Source organism: Ranitomeya imitator, chromosome 1 (assembly GCF_032444005.1).
Source record: "Ranitomeya imitator isolate aRanImi1 chromosome 1, aRanImi1.pri, whole genome shotgun sequence".
In the NCBI taxonomy this organism is placed as follows: Eukaryota; Metazoa; Chordata; class Amphibia; order Anura; family Dendrobatidae; genus Ranitomeya; species Ranitomeya imitator.
The window spans coordinates 1,073,966,210-1,073,993,878 of NC_091282.1; the positions used below are offsets into that span (position 1 = coordinate 1,073,966,210).

A 27,669-nucleotide genomic window follows, 5' to 3' on the forward strand; every position below is an offset into this window, starting at 1 on the left:
GGAGCAGCCAGCTAACGAATTAACCTCGTCACCTGTGGAAGGAAACTCAGAAGCCGCAGCCCCACTCACAACCACCAGAGGAAGCCCATGGACAGAACCAGCCGAAGTACCATTCACGACCACAGGAGGGAGCTTGACAACAGAATTCACAACAGTTGATGTCAAAGATGATGATGATTATAATGAAAGTGTGGGAAAAGTAAAAAAAAAGAAGGGGAAGGGCATGGAATAGTGAAACATCAATATCTGACAAAATAAAAAAAAAACTTTACATAGTCAATATCTTTGTACCTCCGGAAAAAAAAATTAAAATTCCTGCTATTCTATTTGATTGGGCTAAACCTCTATGCCTTTAATGTCTCCGCCACCTCCCCAAATACATCCTGCATTATTCTTAGTTGTTTTCCTTCATGTAGAATGAACCTACAAGGAAAGAAAGGGTTTATTTTAATTCCGATATTTTCGTCCCATTGACTTGTATTGGGATCGGGTATCGCTATCGGCGATATCCGATATTTTTTGAATATCGGCCGATCCAATCCGATACCGATACTTTCCGATATCGGAAGGTATCGCTCAACACTAGTTACAGGTATAGTCGTTGGAGATGTGTGGAGACATAATTAGTCACCGTTTCCCCATCTTCGGTGATGTCAGCAAACCTTGACTCGACGACTAGCAGACCAGCTGAAGAAGAAGACACTGCTGAGTGTCTTTGACGCATGGGAACCAGACACTTATCAAGACTGGGTAGGTTCAAACGAAGCACTTTACTGGAACTCTTGACCAGAGTGGGTGGTAGAGTCCTTGGCTCAGAATGACCCATGGGCACAACAGACAGCATACGGAAAACAAACTTCTTCGTGTATAAGACTCCAACTTGGAGCTGTAGTTGTCCTTGCAGGACTACACTGCTCTTTAGCAGGGCTCGGCCATTATCAGGCAACGCCCACACCAGGTTCTGGAGCTGTAGAACGGAGACCATACACCGACTCAGTATGACAGCCGGCTTAAACACACCAAAGCTTCCAGAAGGCAGAGAAACAGTCATTAACTTTGATGGAGAGGAAGTACTCTTGCCAGGGGCAGCCTCTCCTACTGGCCCAGGGTTTTGGAGTACATGCTTCACAGGGCAAAGACCATCTGAATGTTCTTTACAACCACAGGGATACCGTATTTCAATCTCAGCACCACATTCAGGCTGCAGGTTTACCAGCCCCCTCTTTTTAGACCTCTTGGATCTTGCTCGGGTGGCTGCTTTGGCAGGTTGTGGAACAGGTGAGCCTTGGACGGTCATGGACGGAAGTGCCGGTTTACCTACTGGTTTCTTTCGTCTGGACCGTCTCTGTGAGCTTGGAGGGGAAGACTTTTCAGGAGATGCAGTACTTGGCTTATCGAAGGCTTTACAGAAGGCCACCAGGAAAGCCGGCAAATTCAAGATGATGGGGTCCCCTGCTTCCCAGAGGGGTCGCACCACTTCAAAGCATCTCCTCTTAGATAGGTCATTAAGAAACCTACTTTCAACCAGTCTGTGGGGAATTGGGGAGCATGCCACTTGAAATAACGCAAGCACCGCTCCAAGAGCACACGACATTGCTTTGGGTCCCCAGAGTAGCATGGAGGATCTGTGCTGGCATGTATTCGTCATTAGGAGCACAGGCTTGAAGTTGATCAAACAGCTCATTGGAGATGACAATTGGGGATGGAGCAGTGAAGGACTGGCTTTCAGACTGGGTAAACATTTTCCTCGGAGGCCAATACTGGCAAAAAGAGAGTTCATCTTGCTCCGAGAGCGAAGGCATATGGGACTCAGCCGGGACCATGGCCTGTGCAAACTGTCACGCTTGCGCCCAGACTGGTTGGCGCGGGCGTGCGGGGGTGTGGCCCCACTGGACCACAGACCAAACTTCCCCGGAAGGGGTGTAACTAAGTAGCTTCCTAGGTGTTCGCTGGAGCCTCTGATGGTGAGGTCAGACTTGTGCAATAGGAAGCTACCAGGTACCACTCCAGGGTGGTGTCTGGCTGTGGCTGCTGATCCCACCGGGGAACGGAACATAGACAGACAAGCGGGCACCGCTGGCACTCTGGCAGACAGGCAGGCATGGCTGGGACACAGGCAGCCAGGCGGGTACAACAGAGACACTGGCAGGCAGGCGGGCACGGCTGGCTCTCTGGTAGACAGGCAGGTACGGCTGGCTCTCTGGCAGGACAGGCGGACAAGGCTGGTACACTGGAAGAACCGGTAGGGACCGGTCTGCAGACAGGTATGTAAAACAGGTAAGAACCTGTTCAGACAGGAGGACTTAAGAAAAGGTAGAGGAAGACCACAAGAGCGGATGCAGAGCGAAAGCACAGGAGCTAGAGCCAATAACAGAGATGCCGGAGGTGGAGCCAAGAGCAGGAGGTGGAGCCAAGTGCAGAAACGCAGGAGGCGGAGCCAAGAGCAGGAGAAGTAGAACCGCAAAGAGCGGAGCCAGGTAGAACCGCAAGGAGCGGAGCGGCAGAGCTGAGCCACAGAATGCAGAGCAAGGTCAGAGTGCAGAGCAAAGCCAGAGTGCAGAGCAAGGTCAGAGTGCAGAGCAAAGTTACTGAGAGCAGAGCTAGAACTAAGCCACAGAGTGCAGAGCTGAGTGCAGAGCAAGACACATAGTGCAGAGTTGAGAGCAAAGCCACAGAGTGCAGAGCTGAGAGCAAAGCCACAGAGTGCAGAGCGAGGTAACAGAATGCAGAGCAAGGAGCAAAGCAAGGTCGCAGAGAGCGGAGCCGAAAGCGGAGCAAAGCAAGACACAGAACGCACAGCAGGGAAAGGAAATCAAGACAGGGATATAAATGAACACAGGAAACAGGACTAGACTAAGACAGAGTCAGGAATGAGACAAGGCACAGAGACATGGACACAAGCCAGGGTACGATGCCCCTCTGGGTGGCGGACATAGGCCAGGGTACGAAGCCCCGCTGGGTGGCTACACAAGGACATAGGCCAGGGTACTAAGCCCCACTGGGTGGCTACACAGGACACAGACCAGGGTACAACGCCCCCCTGGGTGGCGGAGCACAAGAGTCACAGAGACATGGCCTGGCACTTCAACAGCTAAAAACTGACTGGAGTAAGTTGCACAGGCCCCCACCAATGGGTGGGGATGTCTTAAATACAGGAAGCCTCATGGCAATTGGCCAGGGACACCTTAGCAAGGTGCACACAGTCTCTATAAGAAACAGGAGTTGCTGGCGCCGCCCCCCTATGCACACAGGCAGAGCATGCACAGAGCAAACAACAGACATGAGGCACACAGCATGGAGCTGGCAGCAGAGAGAAGTCACCACAAGGCCCAGAGAAGTGAGTTTGAGTGTAATGCAGGTGGGAGATGGAAGGCCATGCAGTGATGCCAGCAGGGTTGTTACAGTGCAGTTATATGTATGTATAATAGGTTCCATGTGAGACGCATATCCCTAATGCATCAGCCCACAGGCTGCGCCCCTGGGCAGAGGGGACACGATATTCCCCTTTTGTTCTCCCTCCACCTTTGTAATTCCCACAGTAAATATCGGCAGGCTCCGGCCACCTGCGGCTATTGTAATGTATGTCTGGCCTGCCGCTTTTCTATTGGCCTGCCCTCTGTATCTGTGTAATATATTCTGTGTCCTGTGAGTAAAGTTTGGTCAGACTGGAAATACGTGGAGAAGCAGTGATCCTTTATGTGCGCCCATGTAACCAAGTAATTCCAGTCAGCGTCCTTCATTCAGACTCCAACCAAAGCAGAGTGGACCTCCTGAAATGGGGGTGGTACTGAAAGAGGTACCCCAGCTTGGTAGACCCTGTTACACCAGCACTCAGAGCACTGAGCAATAATATTACAGAAAACATGTACGGTAATTTAATTTGAGGACAATTCTAGCTGAATTCAGAGTGTGAATAGAGAAGTTGGGGGCATTACTTTGGCTTACTGACTGCACTGCCCTAGCAGGAGGAAATCAGAGTAACCAGAGGAAAAGTATGCAAACACAAATCTGACAGATTTCATCTGGCTGTTCTCCCTGGTCTGACTGAAGCCGTGGACCCCAGTGAGAAGTAAGCAGTGGTAGCTGATGTCTTCATCCCAATGAAAACACTGCAGAAATGAGCAGGGTAGGGCATCATAAAAGCATAGTGTTAATAGGAACCTCTACAGCTGATGATATACGTTTCCTGGAAACCTTCCTGGTATTGCTAGAAATAAATCTCTAGCTTGGCTAATTCTGTAAGTGTGCCATGTGGGATTTGGCACTATACCTTCGAGAGGAAATACACATGTTGCTGATACTAAGGCTAGGTTCCCATTGCGTTAATGGGTTAGTGCTAACGGACAGCGTTGCACGGCGAAAATGTCACAATTAACGCCGTGAAACGGGTCCGTTAGCGCACCCATTGACAGCAATGATATTTCTGCCTGCGCTAGCGATGTGCCGTTCTTTTGTGACGGACCTCGGACGCTGCTTGCAGCGTCCGAGGAGCGTCCGAGGTCCGTCCCTCGCTAGCGCAGATCGGGGATCTGCGCTAGCGTGGATGGCGAACGCGGCCCCAAAATAAACATTACGTTAGCGCAATCCGCTAGCGCTATGCGCTTAACGGATTGCCCTAACGCAATGGGAACAGCCTTAGTCTTATCCCATACTCGGCCTATGGCATTTTGCTCATATACCTCATTGAATATATGAAAAAAGGAGCTCCCCAGGTTATGGCACAAAGCACAATATACATGTTCATTGGTTTCAATGAGACTATATCTCATCAATTGGAAAATATATTGCCTACCAGTCTAAAGAAAAGGACAAAATATACATAAGATATATCTAAATTTCAAAACAATCTTAAATTTCTATATAACAACCAGTCATGGTACACACACACACCCTCAAAGATATAAGATGAGGAAAAGGTGGTTAAATTGTATTATTTTTTAAAGATTTTTTATTGATAATTGTTAAATATTTTTTTTTAAATTCAAGCTACAGAACCAAGAAGAAGGAATGTGACAACACTGAAATATTTCTATCCTAGGATGGTAATTTCTGCAAAAATATATATGGTCATACAATCATATACATAAGTTTTAATGTTACATTCAAAATGCCAAATATGTCCATAGAGTGCATTTGGTCTCAGTCACATTTTAGACATATAATAAAGTGCTTAGAGCCCCCTTGGAAGAAGCATGCGGGGGAAACAGCGCTGTCGGGGTAGGAGTTTGTGGCACCTGAATATCACTGCGCTGGTCACTTTGTGAGTATCAATTTGGAGTTCCTTGAGGTTATTAATTCCCTCTTTAGGTTTGGCATTACATGTCTTCCCTGTAGACCATTTTTTCCTTATTGTCTTACTATTGATTAACATGTCAATTCTGTGAATGTGGTTTTTGTGTCTCTGCTTCAGCGTATGCACGTCCCACACTGTGGATATTTTTTGCACTAAGCACTATATTATATGTATACACTGTGATAGAGACCAAATGCACTCTATGGACATATTTGACATTTTGAATGTAACATTAAGACTTATGTATATTATTGTATGACCATATATATTTTGCAGAAATTATTACCATCCCAGGATAAAATATTTCAGTGTTGTCTCACTCCTTCTTCTTGGTTCTGTAGCTTGAATTTAAAAAAAAATGTAAAAAAATTTATTTTAACAATTAATTGTCAATAAAGAATTATTTTTTTAAAATACAATTTAACCACATTTTCCTGATGTTATATCTTTGAGGGTGTGTGGTGCATAAGATTTACATAGTATTAATATATGCATTTGGTTAATTGATAAATATAAACTATTAACATTTCTATTTTTTAAATCATTCCTATTTTTACCATTCTTACATACTAGCCTAAAAAACCTTTACACTTACAGCTCTGGCAAAAATTAAGAGACCACCACATCAAAACCCTGTCATGGGCAGCCCAATCTCCAGACCTGAACCCCATTGAAAACCTCTGGAATGTAATCAAGAGGATGATGGATAGTCACAAGCCATCAAACAAAGAAGAACTGCTTAAAGGGAACCTGTCACCTGAATTTGGCGGGACCAGTTTTCCGTCATATGGGTGGAGTTTTCAGGTGTTTGATTCACCCTTTCCTTACCCGCTGGCTGCATGCTGGCCACAATAGTAGTTTGAAGTAGTACACGCCTGTGCAAGGCAAGATTGCCATGCGTAGGCATGTACTACGGAGGACATAGAATGAACTTCAATCCAATATTGTGGCCAGCATGCAGCCAGCGGGTAAGGAAAGGGTGAATCAAACACCTGAAAACTCCACCCATATGACCAAAAACCGGTCCCGCCAAATTCAGGTGACAGGTTCCCTTTAAATTTTTGCGCCAGAAGCAGTGTGAAAGACTGGTGGAAAGCATGCCAAGACGCATGAAAGCTGTGATTAAACATTATGGTTATTCCACAAAATATTGATTTCTGAACTGTTCCTGAGTTAAAACATTGGTATTGTTGTTTCTAAATGATTATGAACTTGTTTTCTTTGCATTATTTGAGGTCTGAAAGCACTGTTTTTGTTTTTTTAATTTTGACCATTTTTCTTTTTCAGAAAAAAATACAAAATGTATTGCTTGGAAATTCGGAGACATGTTGTCAGAAGTTTATAAACTAAAAGAACAATTTACATTTTACTCAAAAATATACCTATAAAGAGAAAAATGAAACTGAACATTTTGCCGTGGTCTCTTAATTTTTTACAGAGCTGTATAACACTCACATATGTAAAAGTATTTTAGGCAGGTGTGTAAAAATGATGAAAAATAAGAATGCTTTAAAACATAGAAATGTTAATAGTTTATATTTATCAATTAACAAAATGCAAAATGAATGGACACCAGAAAAATCTAAATCAAATAAATATTTGGTATGACCGTTCTTTGTCTTCAATACATCAAAGTATCATTGAGCTTGGGTTCCAGTGGTTAGCATTGTTGCTTTGTGGCACTGTAGTCCCGAGTTCAAATCTCACCAAAGACATCTGCAAGGAGTTTGTATGCTCTTGTCAAGTTTGTGTAGGTTTCTTTCTGGTTCTCCAGTTTTTTTTCACACCCCAAAGACATTGTCGGGATCACACTCAGTCGGAGCAGCCTTTGGAAGTGGAGAATCACCAGAAATAATACACAAGACACGTCTTGTATAGTGTATCACTGGGAAGTCTCTGAAGCACGCCTGCCTTCAATGTGCTATCCCTTCTTTATATAGTTGTTTCAGTAGGTTTAGTGGTTATACAAGTTTTGCATGTTTAAACAAAGAGACAAAACAGGAAAGAAAGAAAAGAAAAGAAAACAGTTTCGTGGGCGGCAGTTTCACAACAAACAGTACAAAGGCAATTCCACAGACAGGAAAAACAGGATTTCATACTATAGCTAAAATGTCCTTGAATGGACAGGTCAATATTTATCACAAATTCTTTTTTTTATTTTTGTTCATTGAGGTAATCATTTTTGTTCTGCTCTTCACAATCCCCCCTTTGACATATTCCATTCAAAACCTTGTCGATCATTTTAGTCATTCTTTTTGTGATATTACAAAAAAAAAACTTTATATTCTCGCATCCATTACACAAAATTTATTTGTGCATACCGAGATACCCTTGAGTACAACCTTGAATAATACATATATAATTACAATAACCATAACTGTATGTATTAGGCTTTGCATAATCCCGGTAACCCACCCACCGATCCCTCTGAACCAATTGGCCGGGTTAAGAAAAGAAAAGGTATCTGACCACCAGCTATCCTTATTTTGGTCATTGTCTTTGTCATACTGATCCCTGAGTCGTTGTACGTCTTTTAATTTAAATCTCATACTCATAGTACTATTCGGGTCTATATAATGACAGCAGGTGGGTCCGATGATTTGACACATACCCCCTTGTGAGGCAGTTAGGTAATCCAATACCAGGGTATGTTGGTTAGTGACTATTATAAGCTGATTCTGTACAGCTATACTAGTATTTAATATGTCCAATATATCCCAAATCTGATCATCTAGATAATCCGTGGCTCTAACTAATTTATCCCACATCTGTGTTAACATAGGATAAATAAAAATGGTACTAGCAATTTTGTTGGGAATTCCCATTTGTACTATATGCGGCCTCCCCGAGGGACGTGGTGAGTTATCTGCAGCTCTTTTATACAGTGTGTGCTTGGGCACGGCTTGCATATTCACTTGTTTATTTGAAATTATGAAAGTAGCCGGGGTTAGGCGTCCTAATGTACAAGTACCCTTTATACCTACGGGAAGCCATTTATATGCTCCTTCTCCGCATATCCAAAATGTACCCTCAGGCAGATCCCACAAAGCTGAGTGCTGCAATACCTATCTGTGAGCCAAATCCACAAAACTAGATACATTCTGAAGCATACACCAAGAGGGTTTTTGTCCCAAGGGGCTACAGTACCCGGCTGCGGGATTCCCACATACATGCATTCCGTTGACATACTCATTGGATTCATTACAAACCAGGTTCCCCGGCTTACTTGTACAACTGTCTGCATCACCTTGGGGGAACAACTCAGAATGTTCCCATTTTCTATTATGTATGTATCTTTCCAATACTGTAGGTTTGAAAGCATCAGAGGAAGGGGTGGTTGTACTGAAACTGAGCTGTAGATTTTCAGTGGGGACCTGTCCTAAATCAGTTAATCCAGTCTTATTCCTAGGTACCCATTTTCCTCCCTTGAATGCTAAATATTGTAAGTTGTCTATTTTTCCTGTAAGATTGCCCTGCCACCAAGGAAATTCTACCCATCCCACAATTGGTATGGCGATTGTAGTATTCCATAGTCTAGTATTGCCAGGTTGGTTGTTGGCCAGGTTGTCTGAACAATTAGGCCAAGCGAATATTTCTTCAGCTGACACGGGAACTGCTAGAAAAGGTATACTTGTGGCTGATACTGGTGAATGGGTACAGATCCAACAATCTGCCAGGGGTTGCGTATTATTTAACAAGTCATGCACTAATTTTCTATGATGTTGTACGAATCTATTGTTCAAAGGGGCTAGAGAATTCAGTCTTTCCCATGCCTCCGTTGAGGTTAACATTATTAACATCAATATCATGAGTCTTATACTGCTTTTTTGCAATGGCTTGCATGTATCCATGATGCCTTTCCTTCAAGCTTGACTGCTGTTGGAGTTGTTAACAGGACTTTGAAAGGTCCGTCAAATCTCGGTTCCAGAGTCTTTCTGGTGTGTCTTTTCACGTAGACTTGATCACCAGGTTCCAACTTGTGGCCTCCTTCGAGATTTTCTGGATCTGGAAGGGAAGCAAAAACTTGCGAATGCACTTTAGTTAAACGTTTTTGTAATTCTTGTACATAAGCAGTTAAAGTCTCAGTATTCAACGTCAGTTGTTGTGGAAAATAACAACCCAAATTTGCTGCTCTACCAAAAAGAATCTCATGTGGTGACAGCTTAGCCTTCCCCCTTGGGGTGTTTCGGATGGAATACAGGGCAAGTGGTAGACACTCGGTCCAAGGCTTTCCTGTTTCTGCCATGGCCTTCTGGATTTTTAATTTTATTGTCCCATTTAATCTTTCCACTTTACCTGAACTCTGTGGATGATATGGAGTGTGAAACTGGTTTTCTACTCCCAACATTTTCATAACATTCTGGAATATTTCCCCAGTAAAATGGGTACCTCTATCTGACTCGATCACCTCAGGCATGCCGTAACGGGGTATCAGTTCATGTGCTATTTTAATGGCAGTAGTTTTTGCTGAGGCTTTACGAACTGGATAAGCCTCTGGCCACGCTGAGAACATGTCCACACACACAAGCACATATTCGTATCCATTGTACCTAGGAAGTTGGATGTAGTCGATCTGGAGTCTTTGAAAGGGATACAGTGGTCTTACATGATGCTTGGTTGGGGTTTTAATGGCCTGACCTGGATTGTGTGCCAGGCATATAGCGCATGCAGCACACATGTTCCGAGCAAAATTACCAAAGCCTGGAGCCAACCACCTTTCTTTTACCTTGAGCGTCATACCATTTGCCGACACATGCGTGGGTAGGTGGAGGTCACTTGCCACTGCGGGGTACCAGGCTCTGGGTAAACACAACAAAGTTCCTTTTTTCCATAATCCTTGCTGATCTTCTGCCCCTTTTTTCTGCCACTGCCCTCGTTCTTCGTCGTCTACCTGTTTCTGAGCTTCCTTCAATCTTTCCTCATCATCTTCAGAGCTATCTAGTGTGTGGGCATGATGTAAGGGTTTACGTGCTGCCTGTTTTGCTGCCTTATCGGCTTTATCGTTACCCCTGGCTTCCTCGGTGTCGAGTCTCACATGTGCAGCTACCTTTATCACCGCTATTTCTTTAGTTTCTTGTGCTGCCTCCAGAATCTGTCTAATGAGGGAGGCATGTTTAACAGGTTGGCCTAAAGCAGTCATATAACCTCTGGCTCTCCATATTACGCCAAAATCGAAAATAATGCCATGTGCATATCTAGAATCAGTGTATATGTTTGCTGTCTGATCTTTGGCTATTTTTAGAGCTTCAACTAATGCCGTAAGTTCTGCTTCTTGTGCAGACTGATCAGCAGGGAGAGGTTCTGCTTTCAGCACTTCATGCTGAGTTACTACCGCATAACCTGTATGAAATTGTCCATTCATATCTGCATATCTACTGCCATCTATGAAAAGTTCAAATGTAGCATTACAGAGTGGCTTGTCACGTACATTACATAAGCCCTGAGTCTCTTGTTCCATTAATTGTACACAATCATGCATTGACTTTGATGGGTCAAAGGAGTTGGAGAGTGCAGTTTCAAAGGAGTTGGAGAGTGCAGTTTCCTCAGGTATGGTACCCCCCTCAGACTCTAAAGGGAGCAAAGACGCGAGATTAAGAGTCTGAATCCTGGCAAAGGAAATGTTGGGCGGCAGTAGTAGGGAACATTGGAGACGGAGGTGTCTGGCCATTGAAATATGTTTAGGTTGGACCTGGTTAAGAATGCCATGTACATCATGAGTGGTCTGAACTAGAAGTGGGTGATCAAGAACAATCTCAGAAGCTTTTTCTAATAACAGTGAAATTGCGGCTACTACTCTTACACAAGAAGGTGCGGCTCTAGCTACAGGGTCCAGATGAGCTGATATGTATGCCACAGGTCTCTGTTTGTTTCCATGTTTTTGTGTGAGCACCCCTGTAGCATGTGAGGATATCTCAGCTGCCATCAATTGAAAAGGTTTAGTGTAGTCTGGGAGTCCCAAAGCCGGAGCTGATACCAGTGCTGTTTTCAAAGAGGAAAATGACTGTTTAGCCTCTTCACTGAGTGAATATGGTGTGTTGGCAATACAGTCATATAAAGGCTGCATGAGTTGACTTGCATGTATGATCCACTGTCTACAGTGTGAAACAATACCTAGGAAAGCACGCAGCTGTTTGTGATTCCTGGGTTCAAGCATGTTACGTATGGCTTCCATACGTTGAGGTGTGAGGTGTCTGATGCCCTGTGATATGCAGTGACCTAAAAACACGACTGTTTGTTGACAAGCCTGGAGTTTCTGTCTATTTACTTTACAGCCTTCTTGCGCTAGGAAAATTAAGAAATTAACAGTTGAGGTAACTGCCGTCTGTTCATCAGGGCAACAAATAAGTAAGTCATCTACATACTGTAGAATGACTACTCCTGGTTCTGGGATGAAATTTTTTAGCACGGTCTGCATTGCTTCAGAGTACAAAGTTGGTGAGTGTACCATACCTTGTGGCAATCTTGTCCATGCTAATTGTTTACCCTTGAATGTAAAGGCAAACAAATGCCAACAGTTCTTATGTAGTGGCACAGAAAAAAATGCGTTTGATAAGTCAATTACCGTAAAATATGCAGCAGTGCTGGGAATTTGAGACAGTAAGGTATGAGGATTCGGTACCACAGGGGTGACCGGTGCCAAAACCTTATTGATTTCCCGTAAGTCGTGCACCATGCGATATTTCACCATAGTTTCTTTGGAGGACACTTTCTTTTTAACAGGATATAAGGGTGTATTGGCGGGTGACCTGATTTCTACCAAAACACCTTGTAACACATAATCCTGAATTTGTTGAGAAATCGCCTGTTCTTGCTGGGCGCTGATGGGGTATTGCCTAAGCTGAGGTAATATGGTTCCCGGGGCAGTTTCTAACAGTATAGGAGCTACTGATAAAAATCCTACATCAGTGTCTCCTTTTGCCCATAGGCTGTCAGGAACCCGAGACAAGTCAATTTTTGCTTGTTGAGTGTAAATTTCGGGAAAATCCTCCATTGCCTGTATTCTAACATATGGTTCCAGAGTTTCTGCAAGTAGTGTATAAGCGGGTGGTTTCGTCAAACTCAATCTGACAGGTGCCCCGCCCCTATCAAAGTGTATCAAAGTGTGTAACCCCTCCCCTCCCCTTGTTTGACGGCTGGTATCCAGCTGTCCCTCCTTGTTTGATTTCCCCTTTTGATATAGTTTAATATAGTTTAATTTGTTGTAGTTTTGATATTATTCCCGTATTTTGTGGAATAACACATGTTTATAATTATAGCCTAGTCGTGTATTTATTTTACACGTGGTTTATAACACCTTTCTCATTTGTTTATAATAGATTTTATACGTATCCCCGAGTTTGATTCTGTAAGCTTTTGTTTTATTCACAGTGTATTCATATAGTGGAGAACTTAAAGCTGTTTATATGTGTCTCTACTGAACACTATGGTGAACATTAACTAAATGTTTATTTTCCCAAACAGAGAATCTGCTGTGGGTATTTGCAGTGTATTCATATAGTGGAGAACTTAAAGCTGTCTATTTGTTTTTGTAAATGGTGAACACTAACTAAATGGTGAACATTATCTAAATTAGGTTAACTGCGGTTCAGAGGTTCATAACACCTAGGTCAAGCAATTGTTGTTGTATTTGCGTACCCCATAAATGTTTATTTCCACAAACAGAAAAGTTATTGTGTCCTGAAGATGGCATCTGAGGTTATTTGTTATCTACTGAGGCCATTGCAAGCTGTGTTTATTCACATTGTAGCAGGTTTTATCCTTGTGGCTGCCTTATATACACAGAAGAGATATGCACCAATGTCACAACACAAGTTATAATATGACCCAATGTTACAATACAAGTAAGAAGCGGCGTGTTTTATACGAATAAAAACCAAAGACACGATATTGTAAAAAAAATTTAAAAGATTTATTTCTCACGATAAAACAACAGCTCAAATTTTAAGTTAGCTAACAGCATGATGCTGACAAATGCATCTTTGCTGTATCTGATAACGACACGATGAACAAATAACGGCGCCTGAAAATCTTGATGTCACAAAATCTGATACGGCTCGATCATTATTCTGCATGTCAGACGTAAAATTTTGTAAAATCTTCTTAAATGGAAAGCCTCGCGCTAAATGGTATAATACATATATGCAATAATGACCGCATACACTGCTATACAAATCTTGAATTTGTGCGCTCTGATAACAATAAGAATAACAATTCTTGTTCAGGAATGTCACAAAAGCGCGTGGAAAGATAATATTATCCGCACGGAAGCCGTAACTGTCAAAAAATATGCCCGTCTTATCGTCGCAGAGTACGATTAATATCCAGTGGCGACCAGCTTGATTCGCCGGGTCTGTATTCACAATATATGCCGCGGGTCTCTGAGTCACTCTTTCTTCCGGCAGCAAATCACACGGAAACACACCGGCGAATATGCGGTCTGTATAATTATCGGTCCGCGCTACAACTGTGAGCTGCAGACTGTCCATCGTTGCTTAATTAAAATCGTACAAGATCTCTCGCCTGTTATTAATTTCCAGAATGGTGTGGTTGACTGCAAAGACAATCATATTTATCGTGTGGGGTGTCGCTATCGCAAAGCGGACTTCAGCACGCAGATTACCTGTTTTAATGAGCGAGAAATGGCCTCCAGGCTCTTGATCAGGCGATAAATCAAAAGCAAATAGCGTGAAGCCAGCCATAAATTCTTCACGATCTATCGCCATGGCACAATCAGCCTTTTGCTTGCCCGATATATGAGCAAGCGCCATATATTCTCTGATGGCTAAATCAGCATTAAAATTAGGATTATAAGGCCTCGCGGGTATCTGCTGACCATCCAGATATAATGCCGCGTGATTGACGTGGTAGTGGTGAAAGTCCAGTGGGTTTTTTGTATAAGAACCGCTGAAGCCCTCATTATCTACAAACCCCAATATAACAGTTTTTGGTATCTGTCCTAGGAAGAGGTTCTCGTGGTTCGTGATCCGTGTCCCTGCGGCGATGCTGTACACTTTCAGGCATGTTCGGTCAACAGCGTACTTGGCTGTTGCTGCTAGGAGGGCCTGGCTGTGGCCGATTCGGACAGCCGGTGATACCTGCACTCTTTTCACATAGAGAGCCGCCTGCGAGATTTGTACCTTCAGCGGCTCGGCTTCTGCGGACATGAGGCAGAAAGTATCCTTATTTCTTGACAGTTTAACCTTAAGGTCAAGGCCGTTCAATATTAACTTTGGCTGGTTAAATATATCCCCAAATATGGGTCCCAAAAGGTCGATGGGTTTTGAGCGAGAGGCGGCACTGGCTCTTTTGATAAATCCCGCATTTGCGCCATCCAGGCGCCTGTCATTATGATGCCCCGCAGTGTCTTTATAGAACAAACCGGCTGTAAATTGCGATGCCAGCGTCTGTGAACTGTAATTTAAAAGGGTCTCTATGTAGGCTCTATAGCTGTAGAGATTGTCCGATTGTGAGATAAGTCGGTCTCCCAGAGTAATATCGACCTGGTTAAAAAGAGTGGCTAGAGGGTAGTTTATGAGCGCCACACGCGCACCATCGGCGATGTCCGTATTATCCTGCTTCACGATGCGACAGCTTATGTACAGTAGCGTGTTGTTCAGATCATAATAATAATCACCACTACCAGATATGTAAAACTCCAACGGTCCATTGTCTGACAGAGCAGCAACCGGCTGTACTTCTACAAATAGAGATTTCTCGATACTTGTTTGAGTCGGTGGTACGGCAAAAATATCCAGTTCAGATTTTGCGCACTCTACAGAAGCGTCATGCAGGAAAGCCATGGTAACTGATTAGAAGATGTCGTCCGCAGAGCGTCTTACTCGTTTCTGACGGGGGCGTCTCTTGGATGTAGTTTTATTCATGAGCATCGGCGGTAAAGGAGGGCAAACGCGACGCTTTCTTTTTTGGGCTTTTTTAGCGACATAGATTATCCCAGAGCCGTCTTGATGGGTTGGCGTATTTATCCTTTTCATAAGGGCAGTCGATGCGGATGTCACGGCATCTGCAGCGATGTTCCGGGCAGCAGTCCGAACGTGTGGTTTTACTAATTCTAAGCCTTTTCTGAAAAGCGGCACGGCGCGACGAAATAAACCTTTAAATAGTCCTGCCAGTCCAGAGCCATACATGTACTCGCTCCCGCGGAATCCCTCTAGACCGTGCCCCGACTGTGCCGTATAGTAGCGGGCATAAACAGCAGGATCTCCATACACCCTTTGAGACAGCATTTTATCGTGTCAATGCTGGCGAGGTCTAAAATGTAATCGCACTATACACTTGCCGTATCTGAATTTAACCGGCGTTCCCTGGTCCGACATGACTGTAATGTTTATGGAGTCAAAGTGTTGCTTGCACAGCGGTATGTAATCGGGCCGTGAGTAGCGCACCGTGACAATATCATTATCATCGCCGCTAACTTCTACGGTTCGTAGCAGTTGAACGTAACTGTCACCTACAAGTTGATGCTGAATTATATCAGTGTATACAAAAAGCGAATAAAAACCAGCCTTTGAATCGGGGTAAAAGCGGCGATTCCACGGCATTAAAGCAACGGGGGAGTCATCGACGGTCTGCAGGCCGAAAATAAATTTTAACTTAGTACCCAGAGTAAACTGTATAGGGGATGGGTCGGTCAGGATCACCTCGCGGCGTAGCTCATCATACCGTATTCTGTAGGCAGGCGTAGATAAATACAGCGCTTCTATTCGGGCATTGACCGCGCCAACTAGCTTAGGAATGGACGAGTAAAATCCTGATTTTATGTGATACTGTACTAAAGGTTCGCCGTGTTTAGCCGCGTAGAAGCTCCCTTCAAAAGCATCAAACGTGTTCCACGTATGGGGGTACTGTATTTCCGTTAACGCCACCTCATAATCTGCCGAAAGATGAACGGCCCGCGCTAACTTGGTATTGTACTCCGATATTGTGTTTTCAGGGTAGATTTTAATTGACGAATTACTGGGTAATGTCACGAAAAATGAGCCCGCTTCCATGGTTATATATCTGTCAACTCTGAGGCCGGGATCCAACTATTGAATTTTTCGGGGTAGCCCAGCCATTTGACAAAGCAATGACTCACACCCCTGACACGTTTTTTTCTCAAAATCTTTTCTACTCTGTAGACACGATCCTCATCCATAGGTATTTTTTGCAGCTCTTCCTTATAAAATGACCCCTCTACAGGCTCACCGGCTAAATCACTGATTTTATAAAGGGGTTTATGAAATTTATTGGAGACGCCGGTGATTAAAAAAATCTCATCGCTGTACGTCTTCTCATAGCCCTTACAGAAGGTCGATTTATAGCGCGATATTCTCACATGAGAGCCGACCGTTAAAGACGGTTTAATCGGTTTATTAGTAATAGTAGAACTGTAAATATTGCGCCAGATTTGCATCACGTTTCTCTCTGACACAGACGCGGGACTACAGCGGATCGTTGAGTGGTACGTATGGTTGTAGCTATGCAGCAAATCCGGTAAAATATCAATATACCTAAAGGTATTATGATGCGTAAGATAGCGCCACATACGGGTTTTTAATGTGCGATTAAAACGCTCGACCATAGCGGCTTTTACATCATTGTTTGTAAAAAAGTGATGAATATTGTACGTATTACATAGCTGTTTGAGTGATGAATTTATAAATTCTTTGCCGCGATCCGTCTGCAGTTTCTTCGGTATGCGCTTATCATTTTGAAATATTAATTCGAACGATCTGGCGACACTAGCGCCTGTCTTGTTTGTCAAGGCTACGCACCATGCGTATCTCGATAGAACATCAATCACCGTCAGGATGTATTTGACATTATCATTTTCCCTTGAATAGTCAATTAAACTTACGAGATCCGCCTGCCACTGCGCATCAATGGCCGAGACGTAAATTTTATTTGTCAAAAAGCGTTTTCTAGCAGGCTTGTGTAGCGTGTAGGTGTCTTGCTTATTTAACCAGGCAATAACATCAGATTTCTTTATACCGCGTGCTCTTGCAGATCTAAATAATTTGTCAATACCCGAGAATGAGCCGGGTGCGCGGCATGTAAAATATTGTTTTTCTAATATGGCATCATACGATTTAGACGTCATGATTGATTAAAATGATTGTGGTTCGTTAATCAACAGCCTGCTTCTTTCAGAAATTCAGCTGTATAAAAATTCCTGTTTTAATCCGGATATATCATGCCTGAGTTAATGCATGCATTAATTGCATGTATGGTTGTGTTCTGGGTGTTAACAGCAGGCGTGTGGTGGGGGCGTAACTGGGTGTGTTTCTGGGTGTTAACAGGTGAGCTGGTTTCTGACACTCAGGATAAATACAGGTGGCTGGCCCACTAAAGTACATCAGACAACCACCAGAAGTCCGACCAGACTAAAAAAAGCAAGCTATTCTAAATGTAAGTATATAAGACAGTTGTGTTATTATTCGCAAATGCTTAATTATATTTAACTATGCATCTCTAAAACCATAATTAAGGGTGTTATTTGTCTAATAAGTTAGTTTTATACTGGAGGATAGCTGCATATTTAGTATCGTTGTATAATATAGTTTTACTGCATAAAACATATTCTGTGGTACATAATTAATATAGAAAGACTTATCCGCGGGCAACTATTATAACATAATTTATGTAATACAGTAGTTAATAACTGTCAATACGCCCTAACTAGCGCCTGCAGCGTTTACTTACTACATGTGTGTTGTTTAACATAGACATATTTATAGTCATATTTATACAGTAGCGGTATATTTAGTGGGGCTGTGTAATATAGTTTTACCGCATAAATCATATTTGTGGCGCATAATTAATATAGAAAGACTTAGCCGTATTACCCATGATTTGCTTAGTATAAGAATATTTATACACGGGGAGCAGTTTATTTGTTGGGGTATATAATTGCGTTTGACGAGTAGTGGTGTGTGGATAATATAGATTGCGCATAAAATTTACACAGATAATTTATTTTAGATGGAATCCCAACATTTTTCAGCTTTTTCCAGTCAAGTTGCGGATTCGGTAATAGGTATGTTTCAAGATTTATATACATGTATCTGTTAGTGTCCCATTCTAACTAAGGGCTGTTTTTATATATTATCTTTATATTGTTTATTCTTTCTTGTTTAAGATGAATTAATCAGGACCATCCCCGATAATCTAGATGAATTTACCAGGAACACCCCCGATGCTGTAGATGAATTTATCAGCAACTATAGCGATGATTTTTTAAACGGCTTCAGCGTGCCTACTCTGGAGTGTGATACACCTGGAGCTGAGTATAGTAACACTAATGCAGGTGTCGCTGCTGTGTGGGATTTGACTCAAGGCATCATAGGTGCGTTGTGTGACTGCTGTGTATGTATGTGTGTGTGTGTGTGTGTGTATATAGCTTTTAAGTATTTAGACGTGTAAATATATATATTAATTCTTTACAGATGTCGACATGTTTCCAGAACCAACCACCACGGAACACAATCAGCCGCCTGTTGAGGAACTGATGTACCAGACCCCCACGCCGAGAAACAGCCCTGATTCTAGAGCACCTAAAAAACAGCTCGGACCGGCGGGCAAAAAAGGGAGAGGTGAGAATCGTATGAAAAGTTTTTTTGCACAGCCGCTCTGCGAAAATCCACCACGCCTCTACTAAGGCCTGTATCTTTATTTATAGCTTGTAAACTGAAGCCTAGAAGAATTTTCACAAAAGAGAATATACCGGAGCTAATGGAGAGCATCGCAGAAGCTGCAGAAGACGCCACGGCAATCATTCACCACACATCGCTATCCCGTAAGTGTATATTTTGGTATACATGCACAGTCTCTGTACAGTCAATGATGCACGTGCTTCATCATTGAGATCCATGGCCCCCACATATCTGACACATGTATAATCTATCCTGCAGCTAAGCGCAGCGGCCTGCGTCGGTCTCACACATATCTGGCACACGTATAATCTTTCCTGCAGCTATGCGCAGCGGCCTGCGACGGTCTCGCACATATCTGACACATGTATAATCTTTCCTACAGCTAAGCGCAAAGTCATGAGAAAAACACCTCCAGCACCTCTACAGCCGCTACAGATCACCGAGAATGGCGCAGCACAAGCGTGGCCGGCGATACAGACGGCTAATGGATCTGTTAGAGCATATCCGCTATCACCGATCTGCGTGGTGCAGGACGCAGGAAACCCTGTACCGTCGGACCATCGTGAAATACCCCATCCAAGTACCGGACAGCCATCGACAATCCGTGTGAATGACCCCGCGCTACTATATCCAGAAGTGCTCGAGGTACCCCGAAAACATAAGCGGAAAACAAAACATGTTACAGAGCCACCAACCGCATCCTGCGCCGTGGGTGCCACAGCCACGATGAGTCGTGAAGAGTATGATCGCGAGATTGATCAGCTCGCTGATGGTAAGCAACCATCCATAGAGCCGCTCATTATACGTATGTCCCACACTATGCAACCGTCAGCGCCATGTGTAACGGGTCCTGCTAATGCCTCTGGGGCCGGACCCTCAGGACCCTCTAATTTGGGTGACATATCTCATGTCTGTGTATCTAACTCTGTTAATGTTAAGAAACGGTCAAAGAGGTCGCGGCCGGATGATGTTAAGGGGTGTAAAGAGCTTAAGGTGTGTAAAAAGCCACGGATTCATGCGCCAGCTATAGATCTGCAGCATGAATCCCGCAGCTGGGACCCCGTTGAAATGCTTGTATTTCAGGAACACATCGGCCGCTACTTACGCTACAAACGCTGGGTCCCCAAAATAATGTTTTTTTGCGATACTTTTGAAAAATTATTATTAACACAAAACCCAACACAGGCTAATAAGTCCGAACTATACGCACTTCGGAGCCTGCTGCTGGATGGCGAGATAACAACTACAGCGACCCCATTATGACTAGATATGGTCGGCTACGGCATGCATAAACCACCTAAACTAACACTACCCAGGTATAATAGGGCTAGAGTTATAAAGAGGGCTCTAAAATTGTTGGTCAGCGCTAGACGGGCGCTATGCTCTAGGAGGCGCCGTGGTGACATGTGTCCTGCAATGCCTCTACAGTCACCACAGACGTCGTCACAAGAGTCAGAACAGCACTCACATAGTCCAGGCAGCTCTGCAGCTGCCGCACAGGCATCTACACAAAATTCACAATCCGCAGACGCTGCTGGTAATGTGCGGCGCCCCGATCATACAGTATTTTTGCAACACATCCATCATCATGAAAGGGCCCTCCGCAATTTCAATGGTCATATACATACAGATCATTTTAGATTTGTAAATTTGGAGCGTGTACGATCATTTGAAGAGGGCTTGAATATTGTTCATGAGGGCATTCAGGCATTACTGGATAGAATCATCAGGGACATTGAACCTGGCGACTTTGTACAGTTAAGGTTTGATGCCGGTGATACTTTAGACCCTATTTTCACTACAAAACAAACCCGTGAAGATTTTAATTCCGAATCTTTTTTAAATGCTGTTGCCCGCGCACTTCAAAGTAACAGTGAATGCATATCATCCAATTCGCTAAAGCTAGTCGTCACCATCATTAAAAACCGACGCGGTGGTGTAAAACAAAAAAGGCGCTTGAAATCTATAGCGAGCAGTCAGATCATTAAACAAAAGAGACAATGGCTGTATGATTTTAACAATTACACGACAAATCTGTGTTTGGCTGCTAGTGTGTGCGCCCTGATGGACGACACGAATGTCACTGATGGTGTTTTACTGAGCCGCTCTAAAAACATACACGCAGCACTGGGCATCCCTGATGATCAATTAGTGAGTTTTAGCGACATCCCTGCATTTGAAAAATATTTGGGGGTCACCATTAAAGTACTGTACTATAGTCAGGGCGATTGGCGTTACTTTGAGAGCGGTAATACAGCTAATGGCAAAACAGTATTCATATTGTTCCATGATAATCACTACTACGGTATCAAAAATATGAAGGGTTTTATCGGTGCTGATTACTTTTGTGAGCTCTGCAATTCAGTGTTTCACCACAAAAACAACCACTCCTGCCAGTATTTTTGTAAAGCCTGTCAGAGAGAGAATTGCGTAGAAAGCGGTGCCGACCAACAGCCCAGATGTACTGTTTGCAGAGTTTATTGCCGCTCGAGCGTGTGCCTAGATTATCACAAACAATTTGGATTAGGCGACCCAGCATTCTGCAGACTTAAAACATTTTGTGATAAATGCAACCTTTTTGTCCCCAGAAATAGCGAAACAGAGCATAAATGTAATGGTTTGCGCTGTCCTGTATGTCGCAGACATATAAATAAATTCGATGCTCATCTTTGTTACATGCGGAAGTATGTAGCACAGGATGAGTCAGATTGCTATATCTTTTATGATTTTGAGTGTATGCAGGAGACAGGCACGCACATCCCGAATTACATTTATGCTACAACGCTGTATGGCCACCCCTCCTGGGAGTTTGAGGGTGATACCTGTACACATGACTTTGTACAGTTCTTTACAAGCGGTAAATTTTCAGATCATACATTTATTGCCCACAATGGTGGAAGATATGATGCATACTTTATTGTTAAGGAACTGATTTCTGAAAAACTACAAGTACAGTTGATAACCCAAGGTGGCCGCCTCTTGTGTGTGTCGCTACCCGATTTGTCTATAAGGTTCATAGACTCTCTAAATTTTATCCCCATGAAACTCAGTAAATTACCACAGGCCATGGGCTTTTCAGGAGGCAAAGGACATTTTCCACACTTTTTCAATACCAGAGAAAACCAAAATTATGTAGGTCCCATACCTGATGTAAAATATTATGGGGTGGAGTACATGTCACCTGGCGAGAAGGTAGAGTTCCTGGAGTGGTATGAGACACAGGTAAATACAACTTTTGACTTCAAGGCCGAGCTAAAATCTTATTGCAAACAAGATGTTGAAATTTTGAGACGCGCCTGCGAGATCTATAGAGAGCGTATTATGCAGATGACTCAGAAAAATGTTAAAAAATACTGTAAGCGTCAAAAGCAAAAGATTGTAGTGCGCAGATGTGTTGATCCTTTTCAGCTCATCACCCTGGCCTCGGTGTGTATGACAATGTACCGGTTTAAATTTCTTCCAAAAAAGACAATCGCCATTTTACCTGGTGATAATTATCACAAGGCAAAAAAGCGCTACTCGACACCCGCTATACAGTGGCTCATGTATGTAGCCCACTCTGAGAACATCGACATACAGCACGCTTTGAGAGGCGGTGAAAAACAGGTCGGGAAGTATTTTCTAGATGGCTATGCCTATGTTAGCGGCCAGCACATAGCCTTTGAATTTCAGGGGTGTTTTTACCACGGTTGTCCCGTGTGCTATAATGAAAATGACACAAATAAGGTCACAAGCACGTCCTACGGTCAGTTATATTACACCTTTTTAGCTAAAAAGCGTTACTTACAGTGTTGCGGGTACACAGTAAGACTGATGTGGGAACATGAGTGGAATGAAATGGTTGAAAATGATTCTAACCTTCAAACATTTCTTCGTCAGATGGAATTCCCCGTTCCTTTAGACCCCCGTGATGCGCTTTATGGCGGGCGAACTAACGCCATTAAGCTCTATCACCATCTGGAAGAAGGGGAGACTTTACACTACTATGATTTCACCAGTCTGTACCCCTTTGTAAACAAAACTAAAACATACCCTGTAGGCCATCCAGACATCATCTACGACAATTTTGGATTCATTAAAAAATACTTTGGCATTGCTAGAGTCAAGGTCTACCCGCCGAGAGATTTATTTTTTCCAGTTCTACCGGTAAAACTCAACAAAAAATTAATGTTTCCCCTTTGTTACACATGCGCTGCAAATTCCCAGGCAGATATTTGTGCCCACAGTGATGAAGAACGGGCGCTGACAGGCACCTGGTGCACTATAGAGCTCGAGATGGCTATAGAAAAAGGGTATCGGATCGCTCACATCTATGAAATATGGCATTTTCCTAAAACCACTGATGATCTGTTTGCGCCTTACATTAAATTACATCTTAGGGATAAGCAGGAAGCCTCTGGTTATCCTAGCTGGTGCACTGATGACGCCAAGAAGCGGCAGTACATTGACTCTTTTCTTGAAAAAGAAGGTGTCCAATTACGGCCTGAAAATATAGCTGTCAATCCTGCTAAGCGACAGATCTCCAAGCTTTTCTTAAATTCTTTATGGGGAAAGTTTGCTCAGAGATCTAATCTATCATGTACCAGCATTGTTAGGGATCCAGATGAGCTTTTTAAGTATTTGTTCCTGCCTTACTATGACATTTCGATGTTACATTTCCTTGATGATGACACCGCAACCATTAACTGGAAATATGCAAAAGGCCATCACACACTCAACAAAAACACAAACATTTTTATAGCGTGTTTTACAACAGCATATGCTCGGCTAGAGCTCTATTCGCTGCTGGACCGGCTGCAGGAGCGGTGCCTTTATCACGACACAGATTCAGTTATTTTTGTACAGAGAGATGGTGAGTGGCAACCGCCTTTAGGCGATTACCTGGGGGAGCTGACCAGTGAAATACCCGATGGTACACACATCACAGAATTTGTATCCGCGGGCCCCAAAACTTACGGCTACAAACTCAACACCGGTAAAACTGTCTTAAAAGTTAAGGGGATAACACTAAATGTTGGTAACTCTCAATCTATTAATTTCAACAGTCTGAAAGATCTAGTTCTGGACTACCCGCGCAATTCTGCCGCAGAAACTCAGAAACGTATTGTCGTACAGCAGGCGTCCATTGTGAGAAATAAAAAGTACTGGGATATTGAAACAAGGCCATTACGCAAAACACAAAAGTGCGTTTATACAAAGCGGCGACTATTAGACGATTTCACAACATTACCTTTTGGGTATTAGTCGTGTATTGTGATGGATACGCGTCTGCAACACCCGTTCTCGTGCATTCTAGCAGGACCGTCTAATTCTGGAAAGAGCTATTTTGTAAAACAGCTGCTATATAATATTGAAGCTAATTTTTCTCAGAAACCTGATAATATTGTATGGTTTTATTCGTGTTGGCAAAAACTATATGATGAAATCTCTCTCTCTTTTCCCCACGCCAGATTTGTGGAGGGTCTGCCGAATACATTCGTAGATGACGAATTATTCCCACCGGAGAAGGTGAATTTGGCGATTGTTGATGATCTCATGGAGAGTGCTAGTGAGAATTGTGAGATAGAAAAAGCCTTTACCAAGTATGTGCACCACAGAAATCTCAGCATTTTCTACCTGGTGCAAAACATATTTTGTCAGGGCAAGAAAAGCCGTACGATAAATTTAAACACAAAGTACATGGTGCTTTTTAACAACCCCCGAGATAAATTACAAATTTTAACTCTAGCTCGTCAGATGTATCCCGGAAAAACACGTTTTTTCCTAGAAGCTTTTGAGGATGCCACGCGGGAGCCTTACGGGTATTTGCTTGTAGATTTGAGAGCTAATACTCCTGAGGATCTGCGTTTAAGGACTGGGTTGTTTCCACCCGCGCTGCCCGCTGTCTATGTTCAGAAGAAAAAAACTTCTAAAAAGTGAATTTTACCAGGTATCAGACATTCTACGCTGTGGTCGTTGTGATGTAAAGATGTCTGAGAGGCTCCGGCGTAACTGGGCTCTCTTAAAAACCCTAGTGAAAGCAACCCCCGCTGTCAGAAAGTCTATTTTGCGCGATGCAAGCAATGATTTAATTACAGCCATAGGCGAGATTGCTTTAAATATCTTAAAAGGCAGGATTCCGCTGAAAGAGCGCCAAAAAGGTATATTAAAGAAGTGGCGTAAAGCTATAAGAACCCTGAGCGACAGGTCTCAGCCCATAAAGAAAAAGAAGCGCCTACTAAAACAGGCCGGCGGGTTTATCGGTCCTCTTTTAGCTTTTGCAATCCCAATAATAACAAGCCTGATCGCCGGAAGATAATGGAGCATACAACGAAAATGTATCTAGTCCCCAAACAGGAGCTAGACAAACTAAGACCCGGTACTACAGATAACATACGCGACAGTGTTATTCGGCGCCTTGATGGTGAGATTAGCGACATTTTACAGCGTCGTGACATTCCCGATGATGTGAAAATTAAAATGTATAGCGCTGTGCTACAACGCTACTTGGTACATACGAGGCACAGCTCAAAAGAAGTAACGGCTTTAAATCTCGTTAGCCCTCCTGATCCTGGTCAGCAGCAATTGCCAAATACCGACTCTGATAAAAATCATGAGATCGCTGAAATTGTCGGCCATATAAACCAAAGATATAAAAAGAATGCTGAATTTTTACTAAACAGGCTGCTGCAGAATAAAAATGTCACAGCATGGAATAATAATGCTGAATTTATTTTCAAAGGATCCGTAATACCAGGGTCTAACTTACTGGATTTGGTACGTAGTACAACGCAGAGTCATGCTCTGAACAGTAGAAATTTACCGCCGGGTTGGGATTCATTTATGCAGGCTATGGCAGAGCTAAATATGCCGTCTACAGTTGTGGGTAACCCCGCTACTAGGAAGCTTTTAGATGAATTAAAAATTACCAACAGTGAGACACGCTCTGTATCTACACCGCTGAAGTTAGCGGCGTCACCCCGTACAATTCAATCTTTACATTCCCCGTCATTAGGTACCACACGTGGAACTTTGCTACCTAAAAAAAGGTCTCTACCGCTGCTACAAACCATGTGGCTCACGATGTAAAGAATGTACTGGATAAATGCTGTACACGCCTTGTAACGCTATATTAATTATTTTGTAAGAAGTGTAATTGATCATTGTACTGTTACTGTACTGTCATATTACTGTATTGTAATGTTTTTACTTTTTATATTCTGTAAGAATTTTTTATAGTGTTGAAATGTCTTTGAGATGCTGTTTTATCGTGAGAAATAAATCTTTTAAATTTTTTTTACAATATCGTGTCTTTGGTTTTTATTCGTATAAAACACGCCGCTTCTTACTTGTATTGTAACATTGGGTCATATTATAACTTGTGTTGTGACATTGGTGCATATCTCTTCTGTGTATATAAGGCAGCCACAAGGATAAAACCTGCTACAATGTGAATAAACACAGCTTGCAATGGCCTCAGTAGATAACAAATAACCTCAGATGCCATCTTCAGGACACAATAACTTTTCTGTTTGTGGAAATAAACATTTATGGGGTACGCAAATACAACAACAATTGCTTGACCTAGGTGTTATGAACCTCTGAACCGCAGTTAACCTAATTTAGATAATGTTCACCATTTAGTTAGTGTTCACCATTTACAAAAACAAATAGACAGCTTTAAGTTCTCCACTATATGAATACACTGCAAATACCCACAGCAGATTCTCTGTTTGGGAAAATAAACATTTAGTTAATGTTCACCATAGTGTTCAGTAGAGACACATATAAACAGCTTTAAGTTCTCCACTATATGAATACACTGTGAATAAAACAAAAGCTTACAGAATCAAACTCGGGGATACGTATAAAATCTATTATAAACAAATGAGAAAGGTGTTATAAACCACGTGTAAAATAAATACACGACTAGGCTATAATTATAAACATGTGTTATTCCACAAAATACGGGAATAATATCAAAACTACAACAAATTAAACTATATTAAACTATATCAAAAGGGGAAATCAAACAAGGAGGGACAGCTGGATACCAGCCGTCAAACAAGGGGAGGGGAGGGGTTACACACTTTGATACACTTTGATAGGGGCGGGGCACCTGTCAGATTGAGTTTGACGAAACCACCCGCTTATACACTACTTCTGCATCTTCAGGGATGGTCAGCATAACTGTGCCATCTTCTCTAAAATGGATGTTTGCATGCATTTTACTTAAGACATCAGTACCCAACAAGCAGGTAGGTGCACCTTTAGCAAATAAAAATTTGGATACAAAAGTTTTAGGGCCAAAGCTCACATTTAAAGGTTTTGTAAAGGGCAACGCCTGAATTTTACCATCATACCCTTCTGCATATGTAACCTTTGAGGATATATTGTCAGGATATGGTAAAAAGTCCTGATTTAAAATGGAGGATGTTGCTCCCGTATCTATCAGAAAAGGTACATTTTTACCCTCAACTTCAACTTGTATTATTGGTCTTCTAGAAGGAAGAGAGACCTGCATAACTTTCAGTCATTCTGAGCTGTCTGTTTGATCAGGCACTGGGTTATTTATCCTATTTTTGGGTACAAAGGTTCCTGAATCTATATCTGCTTTTCTCTTCCTACATTCCCTTTGGAAATGTCCTGGCTTCAGTAATGACAAGTAAACTTTTGATTAGCAGAGCCAGTATTAGCCTGTGCAATTCTTACTGGCTTAGAATTTTCTCTTAAGTCCATTTCTAT

The 27,669-nt window shown here is 42.8% G+C and overlaps 1 protein-coding gene across 1 annotated transcript; it reads left to right on the forward strand.

The window, feature by feature from the left end:
- The first annotated feature begins 18,014 nt into the window (after positions 1–18,014).
- LOC138656886 (uncharacterized) lies at positions 18,015–26,338 on the forward strand. The gene is made up of 6 exons (XM_069744222.1): positions 18,015–18,329; positions 18,432–18,638; positions 18,739–18,885; positions 18,972–19,088; positions 19,328–19,717; positions 24,396–26,338. The coding sequence occupies exons 1-6, from the start codon at positions 18,275–18,277 to the stop codon at positions 24,425–24,427; spliced, it is 948 nt and encodes a 315-aa protein (XP_069600323.1). The 5' UTR covers positions 18,015–18,274; the 3' UTR covers positions 24,428–26,338.
- The last annotated feature ends 1,331 nt before the right edge of the window (positions 26,339–27,669 follow it).

Coding starts and splice junctions, on each gene's coding strand:
- LOC138656886 (XM_069744222.1), top strand. CDS start 18,275: ATGGAATCCCAACATTTTTCAGCTTTTTCCAGTCAAGTTGCGGATTCG. Junction 18,639..18,738: donor TTTGACTCAAGGCATCATAG/GTGCGTTGTGTG, acceptor AATTCTTTACAG/ATGTCGACATGTTTCCAGAA. Junction 19,718..24,395: donor GATTGATCAGCTCGCTGATG/GTAAGCAACCAT, acceptor TCCCCACGCCAG/ATTTGTGGAGGGTCTGCCGA.